The sequence below is a fragment of the Myxine glutinosa genome, chromosome 10 (genome assembly GCF_964187855.1).
Source record: "Myxine glutinosa chromosome 10, kmMyxGlut1.1, whole genome shotgun sequence".
NCBI lineage: Eukaryota > Metazoa > Chordata > Myxini > Myxiniformes > Myxinidae > Myxine > Myxine glutinosa.
In genome coordinates this window covers 121,513,968-121,530,112 of record NC_136270.1, presented here as the reverse complement: position 1 = coordinate 121,530,112, position 16,145 = coordinate 121,513,968, and the positions used below count along the sequence as shown (strand labels likewise).

General features: G+C 46.0%; 1 protein-coding gene across 1 annotated transcript in view; it reads left to right on the top strand.

Moving 5' to 3' along the window:
- Positions 1-15,620, top strand: part of LOC144894087 (kinesin-like protein KIF9) — a 29,810-nt gene extending 14,190 nt beyond the window's left edge. The window contains exons 5-6 of the mRNA XM_078786038.1: positions 14,880-15,030; positions 15,221-15,620. Coding sequence (XP_078642164.1) covers positions 14,880-14,990 — 111 coding nt within the window. The 3' untranslated portion in view covers positions 14,991-15,030; positions 15,221-15,620. The remainder of the gene's footprint in view (positions 1-14,879; positions 15,031-15,220) is intronic.
- Positions 15,621-16,145: the final 525 nt, after the last annotated feature.

The following is a 16,145-nucleotide window of genomic DNA, read 5'->3' as shown; positions in this document are numbered from 1 at the left end:
CGGTTCCCCATTCTGTTTGCCATTTCTTCATTATTCTGGGCCATAAGGGCCTTCATTTGTATAAAAAACAAGTTCCAATCCACCGGGGGCGCTGCCACGGTCGCCGGCGCGGTGACCAGCGAGGCGCCATTTTGCGTGCTTGCTACCCTCGCTGTTTTGCTCTCCTCACGTGTCTCAATTTGGTCCTGGACCGACCCTGCTTCACTCTCCCCTACCGGACCCCAGCCGTCTTGATCCGCCATAGCGCGACTTTCAAAATTCGAGTTCCGTAACACAAATCCAAATTTTGCTGTTATAATTTCGTCGAGCGCAGTAACCGCGGGACCGCGCTCCGGTTCGATTTTGTCGAGCGCAGTACGCGCTCCGATCGATTTTACTTCCCAACGTTTGAGCCTAAAAAAAATTTAGTCCCGGGTCCGAATCTCACTCCTCGACACCAATTGTTACAGTAATAACACAATTGGTGTCCAAAATTTGGGCTAAATAAATTTAGTCCCAGGTTCGAATCCCACCTCCTGACTACCAATTGTTACAGACACGACTTTGATGTTAAGGTGGGCCGAGCGGAATGGCCGTCGTGTCCGCACAAATTACCCGATTGTACTCGAACGTTGACGGAGCCGCGCTACGCTGGATCAATAAGGAAAAAGAAGACACACGGCTGGATTATAATGACAGACACCAATGTTTCGATTCTCAATTATATTCGTACGGAAAAGGTTAGATTACAGGGGCTAGAGGTAAAGCACAGAAAAGATGGGCACTTAGACACAGGCTTATCTTAACCCCGGACAGACGACAGGTAAACGGGACAACGGCTGACTCACACGGGGATTGGTGGCCAGGAAAGGCAGATAGCGATGGCTCAAGGTGCACTCTTGGCTCAAAGCAGGGTACAGTCCGGTCCAAAGATGCGGGGAGGTCACAGCGCTCGGAGGGGACGTTCTTTCTCAGGCGGGTCTTTCTCTCTCAGCGATCGCAGGCAACGTTCTTTCTCAGGCGGGGCGCATCTGACTCAGCGCTCGCAGGTACCTCTTTCTCCAGCTGGGGGCGCATCTCTCTTTCACTTCCGGTAAGTCGCCACGTATATCCGGCGGGGGGTGACACGCCCTCGGCTCGTTAGCTCCGCCCCAGATGGAATCGGTCCGCCCTTCTGATTGGGTGCGGGGGGGTTACCAGGCTCCGCCCTTGACGAGGAGCTGACAGCCAGCCCCTCTGGTAACCCCGTGGAGCGCCGAGCCGGTGTGAGGACGCATCCTCCCCCGCGCCACCGCGCCGCCCCCATCTCCTCTGTTGTTGTAGTTATAGTTGTGGAAGAAGATGGAAGGAGGTATGGAAGATGGAAGGAGGTATGGGAAAGGTCCTAAACTCACTACTGATGCCATATAATCACATTCTGGTGCAACGAAGAGTCATAATTAATGGAAACGAGGCCTTTACTGACATAGACTAAGAATAACTAGCAAGATGTCCGAAAGTTGTCTACGTGTGGTGCGGTGGACCTGGGCACGACATTTAATGGGGGAATAAGGGGAAGGTCGGCTCTACTGATTGTTGTTTACATGCAATGGGACTAGGGAATGGGGGATTGGGGATAGTTGGGGAGTATTGGGGAAAATAGGGGAATATTTACAAACGGATATGGAGGCCAAATTCCATATTCGCAACAATATATATAGATATATATATTGTTACAGACACGACTTTGATGTTATGGTGGGCCGAGCGGAATGGCCGCCGTGTCCGCACAAGTTACCCGATTATACTCGAACGTTGCCGAGTCGCGCTACGCTAAATCAATGAAGGAAAAGGACACAACGGCTGGGATTAAAATGACACGACACCAGGGATAAGGTTCTCAAGACCTCCAGAGGAGGTTATATTAGGGCGGAAGGTCAGATTACAACGACAAGAGGGACAGCATAGAAAGGCAGGCACTTAGTTACACTCTTATATTAGCCCCGACAGACGACAGATAAACGGGACAAAAACTGACTCACACGGGGATTGATGGCAAGGAAAGCGGGTATCGATGGCTCAAGGTGCACTCTTGGCTCAAGGACAGAATCGACCCGCTCCGGTCCAGAGATGCGGGAGGTCTCACTCAGCGCTCGAAGGTGACTTTCTTTTTCCAAGCTGGGGGCGCATCTAACGTCACGTCCGGTAAGTGGCCGCGTATATCCGGCGGGGAGTGACACGCCCTCGGCTCGTTAGCTCCGCCCCAGATGGAATCGGCCCTTTGCTTCTCATTGGGTGCATGCGGGGGGGTTACCGGCTCCGCCCTTGACGAGGGGCTGACAAGGAGCCCCTTCGTGGTAACCCCGTCGGAGCGCATGGTCAATGGCGGCTAACCGAGCCGGTGTGAGGACGCACACTCCCCCCGCGCCGCGCCGTTGTTGTTGTAGTTGTTGTTGTAGTTGTTGTAGTTGTTGTTTGGGGAAGAATATGGGAGGAGGTATGGGAAGGTCCTAAACTCACTACTGGTGCCATATAATCACATTCTGGTGCAACGAAGAGTCAGAATTAATGGAAACGAGTCCTTAACTGACATAGACTAAGAATAACTAGCAAGATGTCCGAAAGTTGTCTACGTGAGATGCGGTGGACCTGGGCACGACATTTAATGGGGGAAAAAGGGGAAGGTCGGTTCTACAGAGTGTTATTTACAGGCAATGGGACTAGGGAATGGGGGATTGGGGATAGTTGGGGAGTATTGGGGAAATAGGGGAGTATTTACAAGCGGATATTGAGGCCAAGTCCCATATCCGCAACAATATATATATGTATATATATATATATATATTGTTGTGGATATGAGAATTGTTTCTTTTATTGTTGTGTAAATTGTTGTAAAAATATCACCCTCCTTCCTCCAGTTGTGTATAAAGGTCAAAGTGCGTCCCGTAATTAGGTCATAAACAATCACGTTAGCCAATCATAGATTTCCTCCTTGTTGGTAGTTTATTTCCTTATTCTATGTAGGTTAAGGCTGTGTCTTCCATTAATTGACACTCCATTGCACCGAATTCAAATAGATAGATCCCCTTTCATTCCCATTCCCAAAGCCTCTACTGCCAACTGCATTTGCCGCCATTACGGCGTGGTCAGCTCGGAGAAGAAGGGCGTGGCCCGCACACCATCATCAAGGGGTGGAGCCAGAGAGCCCGTGCCCACCAATCAGGGCCGAGGCGAGCTCACCGATGGGCGTGTCCTGGAGGCCGGCGGCTTGATCGCCCGAGGCGTTATATAAGCGCGCGCGGAAGCCTTTGAAATAAGTTCCAAGAAAGAGTTGCGCTAGAGACGGCAGATGAGCCGAGACGAGCCCTCGGAGAGAGAAGGGAGACGCGTCCTGAGGTGAGCCAGAGAAGCAGCTTTGGCTCCACCAGCAGTTTTGGCTCCACCAGCAGTTTTGGCTCCACCAGCAGTTTTGGCTCCACCAGCAGTTTGCCTCCACCAGGCAGCTTCGACCCGTTACCCCGCGGGAACCAGATTGCGGTGGCATCGGTGGCCGTCGAGGTCCAGCCCGACGTCCCGTGCGGGATCAAGCCCGAACCATCTGCCCCAGCTGAACCTTCCCATTCCTCCTTCCAGTCATTCCTGCCTCCATTCCCCAGTCGTGTAAGTGTGATCGTAGTCTGTCTTTTGTCTTGTCCTTGGGTTTCTAAGTAAGACTGTAATAGGTAAGCTAAGTTTCACTGTGTCCTTCTGGTCCGTCCCTCTTTCTGTCTTTATTTTCGTATCCTTCCTTCTCCTTGGTTTCTTTGGTCTTGTAAATAGTAGTAATAAATTATAGTCGTATTTCAAACCCTTTTTGTCTTCTTCTTCTTCACATCCTTGTCGTTTTGGTGATTTCCCAATTGAATACCAGTGGCACGACTTGGCCAACGTTTAAGGAATCGGGTCTAGTCTTGGTAAACGGCTCACGCCGCAGTTCGCTTCGCTCGGCGCAACATCCATTACGCTGCGGCCGTGAGCGGGGGGTGTTCCTTCGCGTACCGGGAAGTGCTGGTATTTAGGTCATAGGACTTGTGGGCCTAAAACCCTACCCAGCGCTGACCGGGCGTGGCGTCATACCCCCGGGACCACGTCGGTCAGTAACAGACGAGGGGACTAATCCCCCCTCAAAGGGGGACCATAGGCCGACGTTGGGTTCCGTAACAATATATATATATATATATATATATATATATATTGTTGCGGATATGAGGATGGCATTTTTTTTTTGTGTATTGGATTGTGGTAAACTGCTGTGTACCATTGGTTGGATATGGCCCCTCTTGCCTCCAGAGTTGTATAAAGGTAAAAAGGGCGTCTCGGTAATTAGTCCATAAGCATACACGTCAGCCAATCATAGAATGCCCCTGTTCGATAGCTTATATCTTATTATGTGTCTTAGGGTAAGGCTGTGTCTCCCATTAACTTAAACTAGGGCGTGCCCGTACGTGGGTGCAAAAAAACATGCGTGCAAACAACAACAACAAAAAAAAACTTTGAAACCACGTGGCAGTAACGACCACAGAACCCCCCCCTCTATTTACATGAAATGGTTTGGTCCATTCGCAAAGCCAAAGCGAACGGCTTGCGAGTACGGTAGAACCCCCCCCCCTCTATTTACATGAAATGGTTTGGTCCATTCGCAAAGCCAAAGCGAACGGCTTGCGAGTACGGTGACCATACCTTGGGAACCACTGGTCCGATTAATTTCAAACCTTGAAAAGGCACATCCTCGGGTCCCCAGCAATATACCTGGCAAGTTTCAAGTATATCGGACCCGTGGTTGTTGAGAAACAGCGGTCACAGACAAACACACACACAGACACACACACATACACACAGAGATTACTGGAATTATAGATAGATACTCCATTGTACCAAGTGAAATAAGAATAGGTCCCCTTTCATTTCATTTTGATGGCCAACTGCATTTTGGACGGTTTTTCTTCAACCACCATTGGCCACGAGGCAGGGTTGGGGAAGAAAGGCGGGTCCCCACCTCGTCAGAGAGGAGAGGAGTGAGCCAGCCCCACTCGACCAACCATGAACAAGGGGTTTGGCTTGAGAGGGCGGAGGAAGAGCGTTTGGGGGAGGTTCGCAAAGGTTGAGGGGCGGGGCCTATATAACCCGCCGGCGGGGCGTTCCCGAAGGAGTTGAGACAAGGAGGGAGGAGACGAGAGCTGGGTCGTCAGAGAGTTGCGCTTTTACTGAGTCCAAAGAAAGAGCTGGGTCGTCAGAGAGTTGCGCTTTTACTGAGTCCAAAGAAAGAGCTGGGTCGTCAGAGAGTTGCGCTTTTACTGAGTCCAAAGAAAGAGCTGGGTCGCCAGAACAGATGCGCTTTTACTGAGACAAGCAGCTCCGACCCGTGACTCCGCGCACACGACAGGCTCGGTGGCATCAGCGGCCGTCGAGGTCCAGCCCGACGTCCCGTGCGGGATCAAGCTCCAGCCAGCTCCGTGCCGCCCCCCCCCCCCCCCCCCCTCCAGCCACACACCTCCTTCCAGCAATCCACTCTGCAATTCCCCGCGTGAGTCAGTGTCTGTTTGTTCTGTCCTGGGTAGGTAATTAAGCTTGTATAAGGAATTCACTGTGTCACCTGCGTCTCGGGTCCCTGTAAATAATTGTGACTGCTCCTTTTTGCTTGTGTGGGTAAATAAATAAATCCCGTTACTCTTCTGTACGTCTTCTTCCTCTTTGCATTCGGTCGCTTTAGAGTTTTCCCGATTGAGTAGCTGTGGCGCGATACGGCCAACGTTTGGGTTGAATCGGGTTTTAGTCGGGGAATAACTGTTCGGCCGCGGTTACACCACCGCTCGGTCAAAATAACATCTAATCCGCGGTCCGTAACAATATATATATATATACATATATACATATATACATATATATATATATATATATATATATATATATATATATATATATATATATATATATATATATATAATATATATATATATATATATATATATATATATATATATATATATAATATATATATATATATATATATATATATATATATATATATATATATATATATATATATATATATATATATGTGTATATATATGTATATATATATATATATATATATATATATATATATATATATGTATATATATATATATATGTATATATTTATATATCGATATATATATCTATATATATATATATATATATACGTATTATGTATGTATATATATATATATATATATATACAGACTTGGCATTTAATATGGAATGTTTTTTTTGTGGGGGTGAACTTACTTTTCAATATGACTTAGAACCAAAAGTTCATTGGAATTATGTTGAAATTATTCTAGATTTTGTTAATGTGACCTTTAAAAGAAACAAAAACAACACTTGACATTTCGAAGCAAATAAATTAATCCTTGAAAGAAGTGATGTAAACTGATATCGAACTCAATTCACGGACAGTACTGTGTTAAACTTCTGTACGTTTTCCAGCAGTATCTCTTTATTTTGCACATTAGCCAAAAAAAATTTCAACAAAAACAAAAGCTAAATTATGACTGGGATTACGGACAGTAAAATTACAGCTCAGTACTTCGTGTAACCTACACGAGCATTCAGGAGAGCACGTACACGTCGAGGCATGCTGTTCACGAGATTTGCCAAGGTTTGGACAGGAATCGCTTGCCATGCAGTGACAATAGTCTGCTGCAAATCATGCACGGGGTGGGCTGCTGGACCAAGTTGTCGATTTGACGCGTTAATTCTGCCCACAAGTTCTCTATCGGATTCATATCCGGGGACATGGCAGGCCACTCCATATGCTCTACACCACGGTCAGCAAGAAAGTGTTGGATCATGCGAGCACGATGAGGCCGTGCATTGTCATCTTGGAAGACAAAGTTTCCTCGAAAGGCTGCACGAGCAAATGGAAGCAATGTTTCTTCCAGAATGACCCTGTACTTGAACTGGTTCAGGTTTCCATTCAGAACAACCAGGTCAGTTTTGCCCCCTGCATGAAAAGCAGCCCAAACGGTCACAACACCACCTCCAGCTTGGACTCTTGGCACTATACAATCTTCGTTGTGGGCTTCATGCACTTGTCTGCGCACTCGGACGCGGCCATCTTGATGATAGACTAGAAATCTAGACTCGTCACTGAAGGTCACGCGATTCCAGTGTCCCGGCTGTCATTGACGGTGCTCTCTGGCCCACTGCAATTGGCGCTGGCGGTGTTGTCTGGTCAGGCGTGGCTTTCTCAGGGGATGCCTGGCACGATAGCCTGCTTGAACCAGTCATTGGTTGACTAGCCTTCTGGATACAGGCACATTTGTCAGTTGCTGCCACTCAGCCCTAAGCCGATTAGCTGACTTGGTACGGCCATTGCGGACTAACCGGTGCAGCTGGCGATCATCTCTCCTTGTGGTTCTGTGTGGACGTCCTGGCCTCGGTATTGGAGTAGGGACACCCCTCTGAGCATTTCGTTTCAGGATCTTTGACACCTGACCTTGAGTGATGCCATACTGCCGAGCAATATGGCTGAATTATAGTAGTCAATCTTCTACGGCCGCGAGTAAAAGCTGAATTATAGTAGTAAATTCATTCAAAAAGAACCCGGGCAACGCCGGGTGCTTTCGGCTAGTATATATATTAAAAAGTTTTTGTTTGTTTGTTTGTCTGCACGCGCTAATCTCCTGAACGGTGAAAGATAGGAGGAAACCTCTGAAACAATAAATGTCGGGACGGGCCCTGGGAAGGTTATAGGCTCGGTGGCGAGGCCGGTTGAGGCCGCCTCGGCCAGGCTGGGCCCATTTTGCAATAAATCTTCTTCTTTCAAAATTCTGTTGAAGTACAACTTATGCACTTAATAGAAATATCTGACTGATTGCAACACATGCTTTCAAAATTCTTTCTCGCGGGGCCTGACAGAAGAAAGAACAAGGAATCGTTGAGCACTAACTGATACTGGGCTTGCGTCAGACCTATGTACAGAAGATTAAATTCATTCAAAAATAACCCAGGCAACGCCGGGTGCATTCAGCTAGTCTACTATATAAGAGGGATGTTGGTATGTGTTGCCATTTTTCTCAGAGATGGCTGAACGGATCTTCGTCAAACTTTCAGAGGTTCATCAGTGAGTGCCTGGGAGTGTTTTAGGCAAAATATATATATATATATTAGAAGAAGAAAAAAATCGTTTTTTGGAGTTAAATAAAAAACAATCACTCGATCGTGCCGAAGCCTTTTTAAATTAATGACAGTTATATACAAGTACACATTCGCATAAATAAATACAAAACAAGTAAAGATACATTCAAAGTACACCGCCCCCATGCCAAATAATTAAATATTCTACAGCGCGGCATTGCCGGGGCGCCCGGCAATACCGCAGTGCAGCTCATAGAGGCTGCATTGCGAGGGAGAGGTGTACGCTAATTCATTGATTAATTGTATAATTAAAATCAATAAAAGATTATCACAAAATATTTTCTTAATCAATTGGCTAATAGCATAACTAAACCACTGGTGCTTCATACGAAGATGTATCTTTTAGAAATTTAATTAAATACGTCATGAATAAAAAATTAAATAATTAATTGATTAATCAATAAATGATTAATCGATTAATCAATAAATAATTAATCGATTAAATGATTTATCAATAAATCAAAAATATCCTTGATAAACCACCACCATTTCATCCGAATCTGTAACTTAAAAAATTAATGAATTAGGTCATTCATCGAATAATTAAATAATTAATCGATTAAATGATGAATCGATAAATCAAAAATATCCTTGATAGCCACATCACTTGGTCACTCATGTCCAAATATTAGCTTCCGAGCTCAAAAGGTGCCTGAGATATTGGCCAAATGAGAAAGAAAATAAATAAATGATTAATAATGAAAATAAATGAATAATAATCATAAAAAAATTAAATTATTAATCAATTCGGTCAGAGAACACATAAACCACCACCATTTCATCAGAATCTGTAACTAAAAAAAAAAAAACATTTTTGTCATTAATCGAATAATTAAATAATTAATCGATTAATTGATTAGTTGATTAATTAATAAATCAAAAATAGCCTTTTTTGCCTATTTTTTTGCCTTTTTTGCCTTTTGCCAAAAATAGCCTATCAAAAATAGCCTTTGCAGCCAAATCACCTGGTCATTGGCATGTCCAAATATCAGCTTCCTAACTCAAAAGGTGCCTGAGTTAATGGTCAGAAGAGAAAGGAAATTTGATTAATTAAATAAGTACTTAATTAATCGCTAATAATTAAATAACTCCTCAATTAATTGATTAATCAAAAAACAAAAAATACCGTTTTTGACAAAGGACTTGCTCACTATTGTGCCGAAATTTCAGCTTCCTAGCTCAAAGGATGGCTGAGATATCGCCCGGACAAACAAACAAACAAGAAAGCCAGAAAACAACCAGAGTGAAAACTGAGTACGCCCTTTCAGCGTGCGTCACTGCCGAGCCCCCTTCGGTGCCCGGCAATGACGATTTGCAATGCCTGGATATGGCATAGGAAAGGTGGATATGGCAATGTACAACAATCACCAGACATTTGAATACAAATAAATCGAACTATTCCGGAAGTGTACGAAGTTGGTAGTACGGCTTCTTCTTCTTCTTCCTGATCGGTACCACACTTAACTTAACATCACACTTAACTAAAACGTGATGAACGCCACATTCACCCACCAGCATATATATGAACCCCCTTCCTCTCCTGCATCCACCTTCCCCCCCATTTCCTCCCCCCTCCCCCCCCCCCCCCGTCTCCCTCTCTCCCCCTCCCTTCCTCCTCTCACCCCCCTCCCTCCCTTCCCCCTCTCTCCCCCCTCCCTCCCTTCTCCCCCCACTCCCCTCCCTTCTCCCCCCTCCCCCTCCCCTGCCCGGCAACGCCGGGTACTTCTGTTAGTCTACTATATAAGAAAGCCTTTTTTTTTTTTTTTTTTTTTTTTGTATACAAGATCGAGGCTCGTGAAAGAGCTAACATTAATCACACAAAAAGACAAACCGACACACAAAACACAAAAAACAAGGGGAGCGGCAGACAAGATGGGGAGAGAGGGGGAAGGACACAAAAGAGAGGGGGAAGAGGGGGAAGGACACAAACACAACATTTGAGAGCAGGGACATCGAGAGGACTTGGGGGGAGGTGGGAGAGGATTAAAACATATGAACACTGCAAGGACTCTGGGGTGAATTACCGGGGGTAGAAAAGATCAAGGTTTTCGATGGGGGACGATAAGAGATGGTGGTGAACAGCTGTTTTAAAGACCTGGAGGGAGGAGTGGGATTGAAGGGAGTGGGGGAGTTTGTTCCAGAGGCGGGAGAAAAGGGGAATGAAAGAGTGAAGGTGAGCAGAGAGCCTAGACTTTGGCAGTTTAACCATAAGAGGGTTGCAGGCAGATCTTGTGCGACCTGAAGGAATATTGGGGGGACAGAGCACAGAGAGAGCTGGGGGAGCAAGGCCGGAGAGGAGTCGGTAGAAGACAGAAAGACCACCAACCTGCCTGCGGTGAGTGAGTGAAAGGCCCTCGGCGTTGACTACATCGCAGGAGATTCCAATGATTCTGAAAGCTTTGGCCTCAACAGCGTGAAGCCGAGCAAGGTGTGAGGCAGGAGCACCAGCCCAGAGGGGGGAACAGTATTCCATTGAGCTGCGGATGAAAGCCTTGTATGTGGTGAGGAGCTCAGGTGTGCCAAGGAAGGACTTCGCACGACGGAGGATGCCCAGTCGGCGACTGGCTTTGGAGGCCAGCTTGGAAATGTGGTTTTCCCAAGAAAGATCATGGCAGATAGTGAGACCCAAAAGCTTGAGCGACAGAACTTCTTGGAGAGGATTGTTGAGAAAGTAGATGGGAGGGTTGTCCAGTCGGTCCTTTCGGAGAGACATTGTAAGAGTGTGAGATTTGTCAGGATTGAAAGACATGTTCCACTTGTTTGACCAGTCTGTGATTTTGTCCAGGTCTGCAGAGAGTGAGGAGGCTGCAGACTGCCGATCTGAGGGATGAGGAATGGAGCGACAGAGAGTAGAGTCGTCAGCAAAGAGATAGAGAGGATTTTCAAGAGAGTCAGAGAGATCATTGATGAAGACCAGAAAAAGCACAGGGCCCAGAACACTACCTTGGGGAACTCCAGCCTGAACAGGAAGAGGAGAAGAGAGAAACCCATTCAGGGCCACACGTTGACTACGACCAGAGAGGAAGTCCGCCAGCCATGCATGGAGATTTCCATGGATACCAAAGGAGGAGAGTTTGGAGAGCAGAGCAGGGTGCCAGACCGTATCGAAGGCACGTGAAATGTCAAGGGAGACAGCTCTAATTTCCTGTTTGGCGTTGAGGACCTCCATCCATTGTTGAGAAAGCAGAAGCAGCATGTCCAGAGTAGAGTGACCAGGTCTGAAACCAAATTGATGATCAGAGATCAAGCCATTGGAGAAGAGGAAAGATTTAATATCTGAAGCAATGATGGATTCCATGACTTTGCTGATAATTGGGAGAAGGCTGATTGGTCTGTAGTTGCTGGGATCTGTTTTTGCACCTTTTTTGTGCAAAGCGGTGATGTTGGCTGATTTCCAAGCAGATGGCAGATGACCTTGAGCAAAAGAGAGGGTGAAGAGAACAGAAAGAGGGAGTGAAAGAGCAGAAGAACATGATTTTAGGACCCGTGGGCTGATGCCGTCAGGACCAGTTGCAGAATCAGAGTCGAGGGTTGACAGAAACTTTTCCACCTTGTCAGGAGGAAAGGACACAGAGTCCAGGAGCAGCTGGGTACGACTGGGTACGGTGGGTACAGAGAGGGATGGGTTTGGGACACAAGATTTAGAGGCAAACACAGAGTTGAGGCATTCAGCTTTTTCACATGCGGAGTCAGCCGTTAAGCCGTTTGAGGTGAGGGAGGGGATGGAGGGGGAACAAACACCAGAAACAGATTTGACCAGACGCCACCAGGATTTGGAAGAGGGAGACAGATAAGAGAGTTCGGTCTTGAGAATGGTGAGATATTGTTTCCTGGCTCTCCTGAGGGTGGACACACACTTGTTTCGGGCTTTGTGAAAGGAAATGAGATTTCCCTCCGTTGGATTTGCTTTCCAGGAGACGAAAGCAAGTTGTTTCAGGGCAACAGCCTCACCACAGGATTCCGTGTACCATGGACGGGAGGAAGGGTATGACAACTGAAGACGAGACGGTATAAATCTGTGCATGAGAGAGAGCAATTTACTTTGAAAGAATTCCCAGGATGAGTTGATGTCAGAGGCGGTAGAGATGGGAGACCAGTCCAGATGATTGATGGCTGCTTGAAGACCGTGCCAGTTGGCCTGAGTGAAATGCCAGACTCGTAGACGCTGAGGAGGCTCTCTGAGAATGGTCAGAGAGATGTCCACTTTGACAAGCACATGATCAGATGAGCCAATTGGAGCAGAAGAAGAGCAGCAGACATTTTCAGGGAAGTTTGTCATAACCAAATCCAGAAGAGAAGATGCTCCGTTGACTGAGATCCGGGTCGGGAAATTGACAGATTGTGTCAGTCCCAGTGAGTCGCAGAAGTCCTTTGCTGAAGAGCCATGGCTGGTGAGAGAGGTACCCACACCCAGCCAACTGGCATGGTGACAATTGAAATCACCACATATGAGGAAGAGAGAGTTGGGATGGGTAGATAGAAGTTGGTCCATATTATCAGACAGTGAGATGTAGATGGAGTCATCGCTGATTGGTGGACGGTACAACACACATATGAACAAAAGGTGGGAGCGAAGGGGAAGCCGTCGCCAAAGGTATTCCTGGGGGTGAGGTGGAGAGAGGGCAGTGGAGGGCGAGTGAGGAAGAGAGTTTTTTATAAAGATAGCAACCCCACCTCCAGGACGAGGCTCAGGTCTATCATACCGGAGGAGGGAGTAACCTGGGAGAGATACCAAGGCATCAGAGACATCATGAAGGAGGAAAGTTTCTGTTAAGCAGATCACATCTGGTTTGTCAGAAGCAACCTGTATGGAGAGGTCAGTCAAGTTTGAGCGAAGGCCCCGGATGTTTGAGGTCCATACCGTTAATGAAGAGGAAGGAGGAGCATCGGGTCCAGAACAGGGGGGGGAGGTGTAGGGTAAGATGTGGAAGAGGAGGAAGAGGTAGGGAGAGCTGTTGAAGGTGTGTCAGAGATTTCAGAATAGCTTGGAGAAAGGGAAGAATGGGGCGGACAAAAGGTTTGATGGAGATTGGGTGAGGCACAGTGAGGTGTTATTTGAGGAGGGGGAAGAGCAAGGCAGAAGGTTTGGGGAGATGAAGGTGAAAGTTGGAAGGAGGAAGAAGCAGGGAGGATGCTTTGAGGAGGAGGGGTGAGAGGGGAGTCTAGGAGGGGAGGAGCGAGAGAGAGTCTCGGAGGGGAGGGGTGTGGGAGGAGTTTAGGAGGGATGGGAGGGAAGGGGCAAGGGGGGAGATTTGAAAGGGATGGGTGATGGGGAGGATTTAGAGGGGAGGGGTGAGATTGGATTTTGAAAAGTGTACGATTCATGGGAAACGAACATTTTTTGCAAAATGAGTTTGAGACCTTCGAGTCAAAAATACGTTTGAGGACAATGGAGGAGGGATGGAGTTCTGGATAGTTTAGGGAATGTAGAAAGGAGGAACTGTAAGAGATGGTATTATATATATTTTTTGGAATGAATAGATTTGGTGAGCAAGACGAAAGCATCCTTTTGTAGGAAAAGAAGAAAAGGGTGTTATAATATATGAGAGAAAATAGTTGTTCAGGGGAGAGATTATACATTTCTTACCGCGTGATCGCGAACGAAGAACGAACGAACAAAAAGAACAACAAATAAACGAATAAGACCTGGGAAGGAAATATTTTTTTGGGGGTTTTTTTTTTGTTTGTTTTGTGAGTACAGATATTAAACAAGGATTAAAGGATTAAACAGATATTAAACAAGTACGGGGTGAACGACTGATACGAAACAGAACGAAAATAATTTCAGCGCATTCGACGAATCGCTGAGAGAAAAACAAACCACAAGGTCGGAGACGGTACGGTAGTCTAAGCCTACGAGTACTAGGCCGCAGAATACTCGATACCATTAACCGACGATTGTGTATACATGTACGAAAAATTAGCACCGAAAATTTTCAAAAAGATACGCTATAGGTACATACACCGAAAGATAGATACAGTCTCGACAAAAACACAATTGAGAAATATAACTTAGCTTCGAAAGCGTGAGCGCATGGAGCAGCTTCGAAAAGACGTGACCTCGCCGTGATCTCGCGAGATCTCCGATCTCCGAGATCTCCGCGAGATCATTGGTCTGTGTCGCCATTTTTCTCAGAGATGGTTGAACAGATCTTCGTAAAAGTTTCAGAGGTTCATCAGTGAGTGCTTGGGAGTGTTTTAGGCAAAAAAAAAAAAAAATTTAAATAAATTCATCATTTGACACATTTAATGTTTGCTTTAGTGAGAACATTTGTCTGCTTGTGAGAAGCTTCAAGATTGCTTTGACACATGCTGTACTATCTTAGGCCCAGTTACCTGGAACATGCAACGCGAAATTGTACAGGTAGTCTCCTCTGTATTACAGCTGGTTTGATGTCCCTTTTACAGGGTGGTTAAAAATGACACACCTCTGGTCCACAGCACAATATTGACTCCGTTGCCTGTAATCTTGCTTTTACCAAGAATAATTTGGGCAGCATTGAGGTCACGCCATGTATTACCTACTCCGGGTCGACAATAACGGAGCAAAATTTCAGCATTGAGGTTTTTTCATTGGTTTTTAACCTGCACGATGTTCTACAACAAAAAGTTCATGATAAACTTGAACCTCCTTCATGTACTTATCTCGCAATAACAGTTTCAGTAACGATTCTCAACAAGTATGTGTTCTCGTCCCTCAGCTCAACTACACGGTGGCGTTGACACAGCACTCGCTGAGGCCGAAGAACAAAGCGGTACTGGTGTCTGGGAGGGTGCAAAACAAGACGACTCAGCATAAAAGCACTCATTGATGAGTGTGTGTGTGGAGCTTTCTGCACTCATGACTTTCAGGTGATTTTTCTTCTGGCCTGCTGGGGTAATCTTTACCAGGTCGATAGGAATTGAACTACAAACCATATCGTTTACATTCTAAGTGCTGGCCTCATTTTCCTCTCTTGGGAAAGGATTGCTTGTGGGAAAAAAAGCGTGTGTGGAGAAGGATGGTGATTCAGAAATGATTGATAATTATTTTGCAAATCAGTTTCTTACAGAAAGCGGCAGTCCTAAAAAGAAACACCTGGCAAATGAAAAATGGGGCCTTGCGCGTAGCACCGAGCGGCACTCGCCTGGGAGCGGAGGGGGCTGGGTTTTGTCCTGAATTCCACTTTTGTTAAGTTGTATGTTACTGAAACCTTGACGATTGATTTGTGTATCGATTTGGAAACTCCGATCGAGGATTAAGCGCATACTGTGGTGATGAAGCGGTATTTCTCACAGCATTGTCGTTTAACTTAACTAATGATTTAGCAATATTTGGTCGAGTACATCCACTCATTTTTCAACAGCATTTCTTTGATTGTAAAGGTCCTTGTACATCGTATCGACATTTCCCTGACTGTACTCGAACATGAATGAAGTAAAACTCCAGTAGAGTCTCCGAATGTGTTCTTGGAATTATTTGGGTGTTTATTACATAGATTGAAATGTCAGCGTCACGATGTCGAGATCCAGACGGCTTAATGTACCATTTGACAAATCTGCACAAATCAAATGATGTAGCATTGCGAAGAGCAAAACATGGCCGGTTGCTGGATTTAGAGCAGCGCACGTAAAGCGTGCCTTTAAAGGTTAGCTGTCACACGGGAGTGAAAGAGAAAACTGCTTTGGGTACGCGCAAACTGCTTCCAGCTTCTCCGCTGCAGCTTCTGGCACAACGCCTCCTCTTCTCCTCGCCAATAGCACTTGCAGGCAGAAGTTCACCTTCGACGGTTTCTCTGATAAAATGCCTTGAGGGGAACCACACAGGAAAATGGTTTTTTATTTTATTTTTTTGTATACAAGATCGAGGCTCGTGTAAGAGCTAACATCAATCGGAAAAAAACAAACGGACACACAAAACATACAATAAAGGGAGCGGGAGACAAGATGAGCAGAGAGAGGGAAGCACTCAAGTACAACAGCAGAGA